Consider the following 14,190-nt stretch of genomic DNA (forward strand, 5'->3'; position numbering starts at 1 on the left):
ATCTTTTTATAAATTCTGTGGTTTTCCAACATAGGAAGCCAAATCATCAAACTCATGTTAACTCTGTGATATCAGAGAAGGTCCTGTTTTTTTGTTTTTTGTTTTTTTATTGAAGTATAGTTGATTTACAATGCTGTGTTAGTTTCAGATGTACAGCACAGTGTTTCAGTTTATATATATATATATATATATATATATATATATATATTCTTTTTCAGATTATTTTCCCATATAGGTTATTACAAAATATTGAGTATAGTTCCCTGTACTATACAGTAGGTCCTTGTTGGTTATCTATTTTATACATAGTAGTGTATAAATGTTAATCCCAAACTCCTAAATTATCCCTCCCCACTCTTTCCCCTTTGGTTACCGTAAGTTTGTTTTCTAGGTCTGTGGATCTATTTCTGTTTTGTAAATGAGGTCATTTGTATCACTTTCTATAGATTCCATATATAAGTGATATCATATGGTATTTGTCTTTCTCCATCTGATTTACTTCACTTAGTACGATAATCTCTAGGTCCATCCAGTTGCTACAAATGGCATTATCTCATTCTTTTTTATGGATGAATAATATTCCATTGTATATATGTACCACATCTTCTTTATCCATTCATCTGTTGATGGACATTTAGGTTGCTTGCATGTCTTGGCTATAGTAAACAGTGCTGCAATGAACACTGGGGTGTATGTAACTTTTCAAATTATGGTTTTCTCCAGAAGGTCCTGTTTGAATGAAGACCTAAGAGACTGCAGAGGTAAAAAATGGAAATATGTTTCAGGCCTTAGACCAAGAATTACAAACTGCTTTCTGCAAGGGACAAGATAATAAATATTTTATGCTTTGTGGGCCACATGGTCTCCGACACAACTATCCAACTCTGCTGTTGTAAAGTGAGAGTGCCATAGAAAACACAAATGGGCAATGCTGTGTTCTAATAAAACTTTATTTATGGGCACTAAAATCTGAATTTCACATAATATTCACTTATCACAAAATATTACCCTTCTTTTAATTTTTCAAAAGCCATTTAAAAATGTAAAACCACTTGTAGTTTGTGGGCCATACAAAAGCAGACAGTGGGCCAGATTTGGCCTAGTTTGCTAATCCTTAAACATAAAGCATAAAAATCAGTATTCTCAGCTCAGGAAAGGAAACAAAGGACACTTTCCATTCTTCAGGGTGGAAAACATCATGAGGCAGAAGAGAATGGAGGCACCTGGGTCTTCACTGTGATACTTGCTCTGAACTGGTGCTGGTGCGTAAGAACTGGCAAATACACCACACAGGAGAATGGGCTCATTCCCTCCTGTGCCTCCCTTCCTTGAGGAACTTGGTAACAGCAGAATTCACAGATAGGGAGATAAGCCTCTCATACCCAAAGGGAAGAACAGAAGTAAATTTAAAAAGTAAAGATGTGGTAGACTGGAGAACTATACTGACTTAAAAGAAAAGCATTACAATAGCAGAAGCTGCTGAATCAAAGCAGAAAATGAGAAAGACAGTGCTGGAAAGAAACTGGAGGGTTAACAAAGAGGCTCCTCTGTGAACTCCATGGAAAAGACCAGGACTCCAGAGGTTTGTAATGTGCTGGAGGGTAATCAGTGGGAGTTTAGAGTCAAAGACCTCTGTGATCTTACACAGGCCTGAGGTTGTCTACTCTCGTGCCCTCCTGCTGGGCTGATTTTCCATTTACCAAGTTTTGGATGGCTGGCAGGTACACAGAAATGATTGGATCCCATGATGGTAAAACAAAATTTATCCTGAACATTCTACTGCAGATATTGATGAATTATAGACTGGTAGCTGGTCTCTCTGATTCCAGACATTCACAATGCCCATAAACTACCTTCTTGAAATACAGATTCAAGACTCAACTGGCCACATGAGAATAGTATCATGATTAGGAACATGTGTTTTAGAGCCCAACTGCCTGGGTTCAATCCCTGCTTTGTTACATACTAGCTGTCTAATCCTAGGCAAATTAGATTACCCTCTCTGTGGCTCAGTTTACTCTTCAGTAAGAAGAGTGTGAAAATAGCAGCCCCTAACTCATAGGGTTGTTGTAAAGACTAAACAAAAAGTATGTATGTGAGCTGCCTAGAAAACTGTCTGACATATATGATTACCATTAACCAAAAAGACTCCTTGGTGCAGCACAAAACTCCCCATTATTCTGGCCCAGCTGGTATTTTTCACTAATTTGCTAATTAGTGAAATTTTCACTAATTTCACTAGTTAGTCTTTTTCACTAATTTCATTGCCCCATTTTTCACTAATTTGCCCACGTCTTCCATTTGCATACACACACTAAGCTCTAGCCCAATATTTATTCACATTATGGGTTCTGACATACTGGTTAATTATACAATCAATTTCATGGGTTATAACCAGCAATTGTTTTAATGAAATAGATTAGAATAGAATACAATAGAAAATACCAGATTACATCACATGTAGTAATAGAAGTATATTAGCACATATACTCAGTGAATTGTGATATAAAGTGCATTTCTTAATGCAGTTCATGTTTTTGCTGTCGCTGTTAAAAAAGGCTAAACACAACAGCTCTAATCACACTAGAATATATCAAGCTTCTAAGCCACATCACAAATTTTTTTATGTCACTATGACTTTTCTTTTGCCTGGGATGCTATTTTCCCTTACACTGACTGGAAAATTTCTGCCAGCCTTTAAATTGAACCTGCTGAATGCTGAAACTTCATAAAAGTCTTTGCCAGCCTCCCCAGTTAAGCAGAATAAATTGTTTCTTCCACTGTGCTTATATAAGACTACAGGCATATTTCAGATATACCACTAAACCCATTCCATCTTAATTATCTGTTTCCCTGTGGCTTCCTCTGCTATTCTGTGAACTCCATGAAGGCAAGCATCATATTTTATTTTTGCGTCCGCAAGACTGAACACCGTGCCTAGTATAAAGCAGATCAACACCATGCAGTTGAATGTTTTCATATCAGTGAGTTAAGGCAAGATGACTGATGGCATGCTCATCAGATTTCTAATGACTCAGAGCTTGGAAAGGAGGATGAGGTAGTAGAGAACCTGTCAATATATTAGATGATAAAATCTACATGCCAAAAGACCTCATGACTTTGGAATGAAGTAACTGAAACATATTATGTCTCACTATCAAATCCAAAAAGTCTACCAGGCAAGCATGGAATCAAAGAGCTCTAGCTTAAGAGATGCTGAGATTTTACTTTGACCTGAATAAACAATGTGACACTAACAGTGAAAAGGTAAATAATTTCATCGGTCAATATTGATACTTTTTTAAAACGTAGTAACCAGACACTCTTTGGGGCTTCATGTTCAGTTTCCACTGCCAAATTTTTAACAAGAACACTGAGAAATTGAAGCTGTTTATAGAAAACAAGAGTTTGGTAAGTTAGAACAGTGTCATATTAAAAAAAAAAAAAAACCCTAAACTTAACAGGGACGTTGAACAAATTCAGATGCTTTCTGACAAGTACTGTCCCTGGTAACTTTGACATTTGGCACTCAGTAATTCTTTTTTTTTTTTTTTTTTTTTTTTTTTTTTTTTTTTTTGCTGAACTAGACATGAAAATGTTCTGTATTTCCAATGTAACAAAAGGTTTTAATTAATTTTTTAGGGGAAGTAGTCTGAGATTCTTCATAATTTTTAAATCTGTATACATTTCCTAAATATTTAACACACTGATTCATAGTCTTTAGAGGGTTTCTAATTACTTCAATGTGTATTATAAAGTTTTAATTCCAATTTCATATACATAAAATATAGGTGATGGCAATAGGAACAGACCAATAAAGCACCATTAAAAGTCAAGTGCTGGCATAACTCATTTGCAAAACCCCCAAAGAATAGATTACAAGGTGTAAAAATTAGTATTCTATAAAAATGATTTGGAAAATCCTTCATCTTTCATTTTCTTTCTTAGCTCACCCTGATAATAAACTCTGATATTTTTCTGTTTTTCTTTTTTTCACAACAAACAGGCAACTATTACATTATAAAATCAAATACAGGATAGCTTAGGTCACTGATGGTAGTCATTTTATCAGAGCTCCATAGTTAACATCAAATGGTGCTTACTACAGACCGACATATTCCTGACGCTTGAAAAGGACTTCTGTCTGTATCTGCAACTTGCTCTGAATTCTAAAATGTAAACATAAAATAAAATGTTTCCAGTTTTATTGAGTTCTTGTTTGAGTTTTCCACAGAAGTCAATATGAAGTTTCCTAAATGTTTCAGAATATTTCCAACCACTTAAATAGCCTCCCAACCATCTCAAGGACCACTGGGAAGGCAGTAATCATGAACAAAGAAGGTATAAGTAAAAATAGCAACATGTACAGCATGCTCAGAACTAACATATATATGGTGAAATGGATTTGAGGCATAACCTCTCAAGTAGGAAGCTCTTCTACAGCAGGGCAGCCAGCAGATGAGGTAGAGGAAAGAAAGTATCTACAAATAAAAACACTAAGTCTCAGAACCAAGGAAACCACCTTGTTATCTGGAGAAGATACAAAGTTCACTAGGGAAATGTGCTCTGTGCAGGTGGAACTCTTGAACTCCTCACTGTTGTCTCTGTTAGAAACAAGAGACCTAGAAAATTTTCATTAGTTAGAGCTTCTCCCTCTACCAGGTTAACCCTAAGTAACTGGATTTGCTACAGACGAACCTTCATGACAAGGAAACAGGTTCTATTCTCACTGAAGAAGGCTGACCACTGAAGAATGAAAAGAATCTTAACTGTACAGCGGATTTCACTCTCCAGATCTCTGGGCATTGATTTCAACAATGATGCTCCTTAGTGAGACTCCACTGTATTTTTTAATTCCTATTTATGTATGGCACTTGTAAACTGTGTGAAAATTTTTAAAAATTATATATTTGACCTAAAAATTTAGCATAAGGATCTTCTGTAAAAATACAATTTGTAGGGAAGCTTAAAATGTTTCTTAAGTATCAGTCTTCAGGCATATTATAATTAACATAAATAACATAAGAATAATTAGGAAGGAAAATAGTGATAACCTTATTTACAATTTATTGTAATCAAATTATAAGAGCATATGTTCTTATCTGAGCAATTAGTAGTCACTTAATAAAGTTATAATAATCTACATATGTATGTAAACACAATACACATTTAATACATACTGATGTAATATATATAAATTAAATTATTCAGCAAAGTAGTTTTTGGGTTACATTCCTATCCAGATGTCCAACTCTATGTGAGGCTCAGCTTTTCCAATGACTGTCAGGTTCTGAAATATACATAAGAACACGATACCCTCAGAATTTTCAGAGCATGTGGAGACATTGAATGGTACCACCTGTCAAGCATACAGATTACTACTGACTCACTGTCTCCAAGGAATGTGATCTGGTTTGTTTTTCTAGTGGTGGCAATGGGGTCAATTAGGGCTGATATTCGCCTCATAAGAATGCTGTAAAGGATGGTGAAAATACACAATAAACTATAAAAAAAAAAGGTTTACATTCCCATGATGGAGTCAGGTGCCAAACAACTGAATTAGGTATCAGAAGGCCTGGATTTGAGTCCCAGATAGAACACATGTGCACCTCTGGGTTGTTGGCAATGCCACTTGACCTTTCTGGGTCTCAGAGAGTCATCTGAAGAATGACGATACTTCCAATTTTGTTAGACTGTTATAAGTAATAGTGCCCCATAGACTGTATAGTGTTATTAAATTATAGGTAATGTATATCTAAGGCCCTCTTGCTTGGTAGCCCCGTGAACCACTCTATCTAAATATTTAGCAATCAACTTGCATTTGTCTCTATGAAAAAAAAATAAGGCAAACTAACCTGTATGAACAATGACCTTACTTTTACTGCAGTACGTTGAGTAATGCTGACAGAAAGGATATAATAGCAGTAATTATTATTAATTATAAAATAAGAGCAATTAACATCCTAGTACTTATGTGGAAGAAATTATGCTAAGCAACTTATATGAAATGTCAAATTATGCTATCATTAATTCTATGACGATTCTATTATGTCTCCATTTTTCTGATAGCGAAACTTTAAAAAGTATTTAATTATCCAAGTTCACATTTCCTATAAGTACTAAGTGCCAGGTTTTGATTTCAAGTTTGTATGACTCCACAGAACTGGCTGCTAAACAATTAAAAGACATTATTTTGCTCTCTAAATGAGCTAACCAGACAATTTTCGCTGAGAACAGAGAAAAGGAATTAGTATTTCTTGAGCATCAAACATGTGGTGGTGCTACGAAAGTACTCTATAGGCTTGATCTCATTTGTTTAAAATCTAACTATACTCCTTACTAGTCATGTGACCTCGGCCCATTTACTTAACTTCTCTGCACCTCATTTTATTTATCTATAAAATGAGTTTCAGCAGTTTTCTTATCTAATATGTTGGTTGTGAGGATTAAATGAGTTTACATGTAATGTGCTTAGGGCAGTACCTGGTTAACTATTATAAAGCGTAACTATTATCGTTTAAAAATGGGATCAAATGACAAAATCAGTAATTCTAAAACTCTATATAACATAATAGAGTTTACTGATAGAAGGCACAATAAAGGGATTCATAAGTAGTCTCAAAACAACTATCAAATTGTTTCTAGTTCACCCAGAGAATTCAGTACCAAATACAGTCATTGCCAGAGAATATCTGTCTAAGAGAGAGACTCAGCTCAGTGGCCATCAGCAGCATATGAAAAACCAATCCTGACCATTCTCTGTAGGACCTGTTGAAAACAGGAGGAAAGTAAGGTGATTTAAATCCATACTCTGATCCTATAAACCACTTTCTTTTTTTTTAAATTAATTTTTATTGGAGTATAGTTGATTTACAATGTTGTGTTGGTTTCTGCTGTACAGCAAAGTGAATCAGTTATACATATACATATATCCACTTTTTTTTAGATTCTTTTCCCATACAGGTCATTACAGAGTATTGAATAGAGTTCCCTGTGCTATACAGTAGGTTCTTATTAGTTACCTATTTTATATATAGTAGTGTGTATATGTCAATCCCAATCTTCCAATTTACCCCTCCCCCACTTCTCCTATGGTAACCATATGTTGGTCACTGAACTGAGTTATTCACCTGATTTAATGGATAATAAATACTTTGGACTCATGAATGAGAACAATCCAAAAGGGAATTTGCGGGCAGTCCAGTGGCCCCTGCAGTAGAAGCCCGGAGTCCTAATGACTGGATCGCCAGAGAATTCCCTTTTGGATTGTTCTCATCATGAGTCCAAAGTATTTATTATGCATTAAATTAGATGAATAACTTGCTTTAGTGGTAAACTCTTTTAAACTTGAAATAAGTACCTGTAATTCTTCTAGATTCCCTAAACCATTTGCATATTTGAGACAACAAATTAGAATGCAGCCATTTTTCACATGAAGGAAATTTTAAGGTTGTAAAAGGAATTAATTGTGATACTTAGCCACAGATTTTTTAGGTACTATACGCTAAAATTATTATTTTTTAACATGCCTTGCTGTGTAATTAACAAATGTTCAGAGGCAGAACCAAACTCTATTATGGACAGAACAAAGGGACAAGAATTATCCAGTTCTACTGTAGTTTTCAATAGAAATCAACGTAAAGAAAATCAAGTTCTATTTTTACATGACTAATATTATATCATTTATTTTTGTTTTAAAACCATGGAAGAATGTTCACATGATTTCCAGTAAGGTCTAAGTGAAAATGAAGACCAATCTTAAAAACATTTCCCATACAAATGAAAATGTACCTTTTAACTTTAATGGGTAGTATTTCTCAAGTCTCTTATCTAATAAAACCAGCCCATGTTAACTGCATACTGTGTGCTGAGAAATTTTTTTTTTTTTTTAGAAGAAATATGGACTTTAATGAAGATTCTTTCCCTTTGGTATAAGTGAGGCCTGTGAAAACATCCAAACAAAAAGAAAAGAAAAAAAAAGGGAGGTGAGGATTTAGATAGTCCACGTTCCCTATCTACAAGGCCTAATGACAGAGCAGGGCTGGCTCCTCTGTCCTTTCAAGGCAGGACCCGCCTGGAGAAGGGATTCAGTAACTACAGGTTTTAAGTGTCCCCATCCCCCTACCCCCTGCGCGTGTGAAACTAACACTCATTCAGCCAAACTTCTGCCTCCCAGCCTCTCGGTGGGAGGTCCAAGTTTCTCTAGTCCTAGCTCACACTCTTCTCTAGGCCTCTGGTCTCTCTAGTAGAAAAGATGATGCTACTGGTCCCAACTGCCTCAAAGGCCAGGGTGAGGAAAAATAAATGTGATCGATTATTAGCATTTTGTGCTCAGGAATAAGCTATGGAAAACAAATTAGGAAAGTAAATCTACAGCCCTAAAATATATGCATATAAAACAAACAACAAATGCAGTTCCAAATCTACCGATGGTATCTGGGGATTGTCTACTGCTTTAGAGTCTCAATGCCTCTGTTCCCACCTCCACAAAATCTACCTAGGATGACCCTTCAGTCATACCCCCACCACCCCAGCAGGGGGAGGCAGAGCAGAGGCTACAGGGGGAAGGGCTATACTTTGGCTCTGGAGTATAACATGCATGCAATATGGGAGGGGTGGGCTTATCAAATGTATATATGGACCCCCTGAGGTGAAGGCCCAGCCAGGAGGCACTGAGCAAGGGAGGGGTCCATCTCCCCACTGGCTGGGAGGGGGCTCCGAGGCAATCTCTAAGGGTTGCATATCCCCGGGGAGAGGGAACAGCTGCCAAGCACCCCCATCCTTGACTTCAGGGGCCCAAGAACTCTTTGCATAAAATATCTTCAGACCTAGCAGATGGTCAAAGGCACAAAGTTTAAACGCTGGGAGGGAGGGTTGTTGAGAGGGGTCTGTGGGGTACCCTGAGCCCAGGGGTAGACTAAAGGTGTGATTCATTCCCCCTTCCCTGGAAGGGTGATTGCTCCATTGGGCCTATCACCACAGGACATTTTCCATTACAAGGAGGCATACTGCCCAGGCCTGTGCTGGGGAATTTTTAAATCAAGACAGATACATTAAATAGGTTTGATTCAAAGTGGGCAAGTTTGGGCTTATTTACAACATTTTTATCATTAAGATATTTCACACTAAAACATTTGTTTGCTAAAAGTAAAGAAAAAAATATTTCACAAAAGAGTATTCTAAAGAGCAGCATGGAGTAGTCAAAAGACTGCTGGTCTGAAGAGCTGAGCTCTGGTCCTCCTTCTGGGGACTGGGGACTGAGCACCCCCAGCCAGCCGCTCAGTCCGTTTATATGTGGAAAATGAGCCACTGGTCACCCAGATTTCTCCCTAATGTATTTGTTTTTGACTAGGAACTCAGATATGAAGTTCTACCAATATTTTGGCATCAGCCAGTTTATGCAGGAACACGTGTGGAAGCTGCAGATATGACGTACAATTCATTCTCTCTGGGGGCAAGGAGGACGCTTCCAATACAATGAAATATAGCTGTTAATATATACAAAAAAGTGTGATAACAAGTTATAACTCATCTTGCTCTATAATAATGCTTCTCTAGGCATATTCATATTGTGGAAATTCTAGCTGGCATTATTCATTCGGAATACCTATGTTCCACTCATTTCTAGCATTTAAGTCAACAGTGTATGAGGAGATGAATTAAAGAAACCAAACATTCACTTCTATGTCTGACACATGTAATAGGTCAGGCCTGCAATACAATTTCATTCTGCATACACCCTCAGACTAAGAACCTTTAAATAAATACATTCTTGACAAGTGTTTATGGATAATTCTTCTAATCTTTAGCTATTCACAAAGCAGGACCCATCTCTTCCGTCCTTCAGTTCAACAACCCCATCATTAATCTTTTCTAATGCCTCTCACAGATGCAGTGTTTTTTTTCCCACAACTGTAACTCGCTCAGGGCCTTGCTTTCCACAGCAAAGTATCAGGTGTCTCAAAGCTCAAGTGTGTCTCAAAAACACACTTTAACAAAGGAAATGTTTGCCATCCATGGACTTTATCCACTTCGGTTAAATAGAATCATCTGCATGTGAGGAGAGGGCCACTCTGACTCAGTTGTTTTCCACTAGGTCCAAGCTGAGGAGGTCCTGACTGCAGTGGACCTTAACTGACACTCTTGCCTTCTAGCTGACTCATCAGCCTGAACACACTTGTGGGAAACCTCTACTGTCAAGACTGTGAAAAGTGTAAGAGTGTCATTTGTAGAATTAACTTTATTTACCAAGTAAGAAAATACCTAAGCAAAACAGGAAGTAAAGCGATAGAAAAAAAAAAATCAACATTTTCAAGATCTTTATTCCTACCAAGATGTTTCTGCAATAACAGAAAAAAAGAAAATTGACCTATACAAATATTGCAGAAGAGAATGCCTACTTTCCATTCACTTTACTAAACAAGGATCACTTAGCAGCTGAGAAACAATATAGTACTAAGAGCCATCAGGAAAATAAAATACACAGAATCACCACCACCAAGAGGCCCAGTACAACCATATTTATGCTCAAGATTTCATCTGAATTAATTCAACTACAAGTTCAACCTCCCAACGAGTAGGAAAGGTCATAGAACACTGTTGTGTGTCCAGCTGACCTGTCCAGCAATTGAGATACTTAAAAAACAAAATAAAATGGGTGTAATTGCTCATGCTACTGCAACTGTAGCTAACCTAAACCTGCAAATAAGAATCTATACACATATGAAATTTACTATTTTAAATGGGCCAAAAAGTTGGAATATTCTGTGCTAGAGAAAGAATTCTTCACAAAGGTTTTTAACTTCATAAAAATATCACTGATGGGGCTTCCCTGGTGGCGCAGTGGTTGAGAGTCCGCCTGCCGATGCAGGGGACGTGGGTTTGTGACCCGGTCTGGGAGGATCCCACATGCCATGGAGCGGCTGGGCCCGTGAGCCATGGCCGCTGAGCCTGCGCGTCCCTCCGCAATGGGAGAGGCCGCAACAGTGAGAGGCCCGCGTACCGCAAAAAAAAAAAAAAATCCTCAAAAAAAATATCACTGATGAAGTGAAATATGGTGGTAAATCGAGGCTTTGAAGGAAAATGGCTTGATTTCAGATCCATAGGCTGATTTCCCAGCTCTATGAAATGGTGCATGCAGGTGACCTCATCATTTTCCTCACTGTAAAGCAGATGTAACACCTGTACTCACCACTAAGGTTGCTTGTGAGGACTTAATCAGGTCACAAATGTAATAGCTCAGTGAAATCTATCCTACAGTATAGATCTCAAGAAAGATCAGCTATTATTATTCTTGAAAAGACTTCTTGCTCTGAGACACCACATTCTTGTATTTTCTTCCTTCTTCTGCTTCTTCCTTCTCAGCCTCCTTATCCGTCTTTCTTTTTTTCCAAACATCAAATGTTGAGAGTTCTCAGATTATATAGAATTTAGGTCCTCTTCTCAATCTACTCTTTCCCAGGGGGATCTAATATATCTCCATGATTTTAATTATCACCTAGAGGACAATTCCCAAACATATTTCTAATTCAGATCTGAACATACACCTGCTAACTCACCATGTCCATTTGGATGACTCAGAGAAACCTCAAATTCATTCATGGCAAACCATCTTTGCCATCCTAACATAAATGTTCCCTATCTCAGTATGTGGCTCCAAAAAACACCCAATTTTACAACACAGAACCCTGGGAGTCATCACTGAAATGTGCTGTCGCTCACTTCCCAGTATGTAACCCATTTCCTACCCTTTCCATTTTACCTCTGAAATACATCCCGTTGTCTCCACAGCCAGTGTTCCCTTCTGAATCCAAGATAACTGTCCTTTAACTCCCAAGCATGGTTTCCCTCAAGCAGTCCTGCTTCCTCCAATCCATGCATGGCATGCAACTAGAGTGATATTTTAAAATATCAAAATATTTCATAATATTTTGATCAAATATAATCACTCTACCTACAACTTTTCTTTATCGTGAGTAAGAGTAAAATAGAATAACGAGTAAATACAAAGGCATGCACACGTCCTCCATCCCCACGGTCCTCTTCTGGAGTGTAAAGAAGGTTCCTCCCTTGCTGCCCCTGTATCCCCATTTCTAGCTATTTCTTTCTCATCATTTAGTTCTCTGCTTAACCAATACTTCCACCAGAAGGCATTGCTTGGTTCTCTGGACAAGGTCAGTTCCATTAATTATACTCTCACAAAGCACCCTGCACTTCTGTATCACAATCCTCAGTGCATTTGTAAATACACAAAAGATAATAAATGACACAAGTGTGGGGATCTTGTCTGTCTTGTTTACAATTGTATCCCTTAATCTTATCAAACACCATACTTTGCCACAAGTGGGCCAACCAAGATATTGATAAATGTTTGCTGAATTAACACAGAAATGGTTCTGGTTTAGTTCTTGACTTGATAATGGCTCATAATTGGTGGAGAAATGCACATAAAACTCTGATTCAAGGCAGACTGTGATAGCTTTTTACAGGAAATAAGCATAAGGACTACTTGATTCTGTAAGAAAAAAAAAATCAGTCCTGGAAAGGGAACAGATATATGAGGAAAGACCCACATAAAGGAAGGCTTCTTTCTGGTGCTGGAATATAAGGGACCATGGAGAGCTAGCAAGACTTCAACAAGTTAAGGGTAAGAAATATTCCAAGGAGGGGAAAAGTTTGGGCAAAGACATTAGTAGAGCCAGGATATATACAGGAACTAGTGAACAGACAGTTGTACCAGATGAGGGAGGTACACTGAAACGTAGAAAGTGGCCACACTGTGAAAAAATTTCATTATTGAGATTAAACTGTCTCTCTCAGAGACAACCACTGAAGATTTCATCATTGAAGAACAACTGTTAAACATGGCAAAAATTTGTTAACAGATTAGGGTGGGGACATAGAGACCAACCAGTAGGCTATTTCAATATTTCAGACAGAAGGGAGGAGAATAGAGGAGAAATATTCCTGCAGGAGAATGAAAGCACTGCTCAAAGAGGGAAGAGGTATGTCATTGACTAATTAGAAAATCAAATCAGAGAAAGGACAGGGGAAGTATGACAGATGACGGGTTCTATCTTGGAAACCCAAATTTTATGTCCTTACATGATGTTGAGAAGGTAGTTAAACATGGATCTAAGAAAGAGGATGCAAGTAAATTTCAGAAATTATTAGGCTCAGGGAAATTTTAATTGATCCATAACCAATTAAACATTAATGCAAAGGCCTGAAAAAGATGTCTAAAGTTTTCCACAAACACTTTATATTATATTCTTAATATTTATATTCCTAATATTTTTATTAAGAATAAAAAATACAAAAAATAATAAAAGGTCTTTTATAATTACTACCTTAATTTTCAGTGTACATACCTCGTGCCTAATTTTATTTTATATAGATGTTAGGAAAACTCCTCATATTTTTACCATAATTTCACCATCTTTAAAACAGTTAATTTCCTACCATTGTTGGGATGGGAGGAACCCACTTATGCTGACTTTTTCTCTATTCAGTAGAAGAATAATATCTTTTCTGTGTTTAAAAGAATTCCAGTCTTTGTAATAGGCTCTGTGCAAAATTTTAAATGACGTACGGAAGTTTTAAAAGGTCATTCTACTTTCAAAAATGTTAACGTCTGAAATTACGTCTGTCATCTTTAATTATCAGGAGAATATCCAAAGAATAATAAAATGCAACACTTACTTTTGCTGCACCTATTTGTTCTTTGCGAAATTTCTCAAGTGGCGCAATTAATACATCATTAGCGTTTTGAATCTGAAATCAAAAATGCAAATACATTAAATCCTGTATAATTCATGCAAACAATATTGAAATAAAGATGGCTCCTTTATTCCACTTATTTAAATAAACAGCTTTTCTTCTCCTTTGCTGCTATAAATGAAATAAAAATACCTCATGTTATAGTCTTTTTCTAGTTTATAATTAAGTTGTTTTCACAAATTATTTCACTTCATCCTAACAATAATGTGAAAGCACGTACTCATGATGAGATCTTAAACATTTAAATTTCATATTCTAAAATTTAACTAAAATAGCACACCAGATACTAAATTTTAAAATACCTTTAATTATACTGGTTTAATGTAGTCAGTTCAAGCATCATTTTAAAACTGAGCCATAGGGCTTCCCCGGTGGCGCAGTGGTTGAGAGTCCGCCTGCCGATGCAGGGGA

The 14,190-nt window shown here is 36.9% G+C and overlaps 1 protein-coding gene across 1 annotated transcript in view; it reads right to left on the reverse strand.

The window, feature by feature from the left end:
• The window catches only part of ARHGAP42 (Rho GTPase activating protein 42), a gene marked incomplete at its 5' end in the record, with an annotated part of 286,720 nt that overhangs the window by 118,467 nt on the left and 154,063 nt on the right, over positions 1 to 14,190 (reverse strand). Inside the window, one exon of the mRNA XM_082661159.1 lies at positions 13,702 to 13,773. Coding sequence (XP_082517285.1) covers positions 13,702 to 13,773 — 72 coding nt within the window. The remainder of the gene's footprint in view (positions 1 to 13,701; positions 13,774 to 14,190) is intronic.

This window comes from Grampus griseus (genome assembly GCF_964374135.1).
Source record: "Grampus griseus genome assembly, chromosome: 8".
Taxonomy (NCBI): Eukaryota; Metazoa; Chordata; class Mammalia; order Artiodactyla; family Delphinidae; genus Grampus; species Grampus griseus.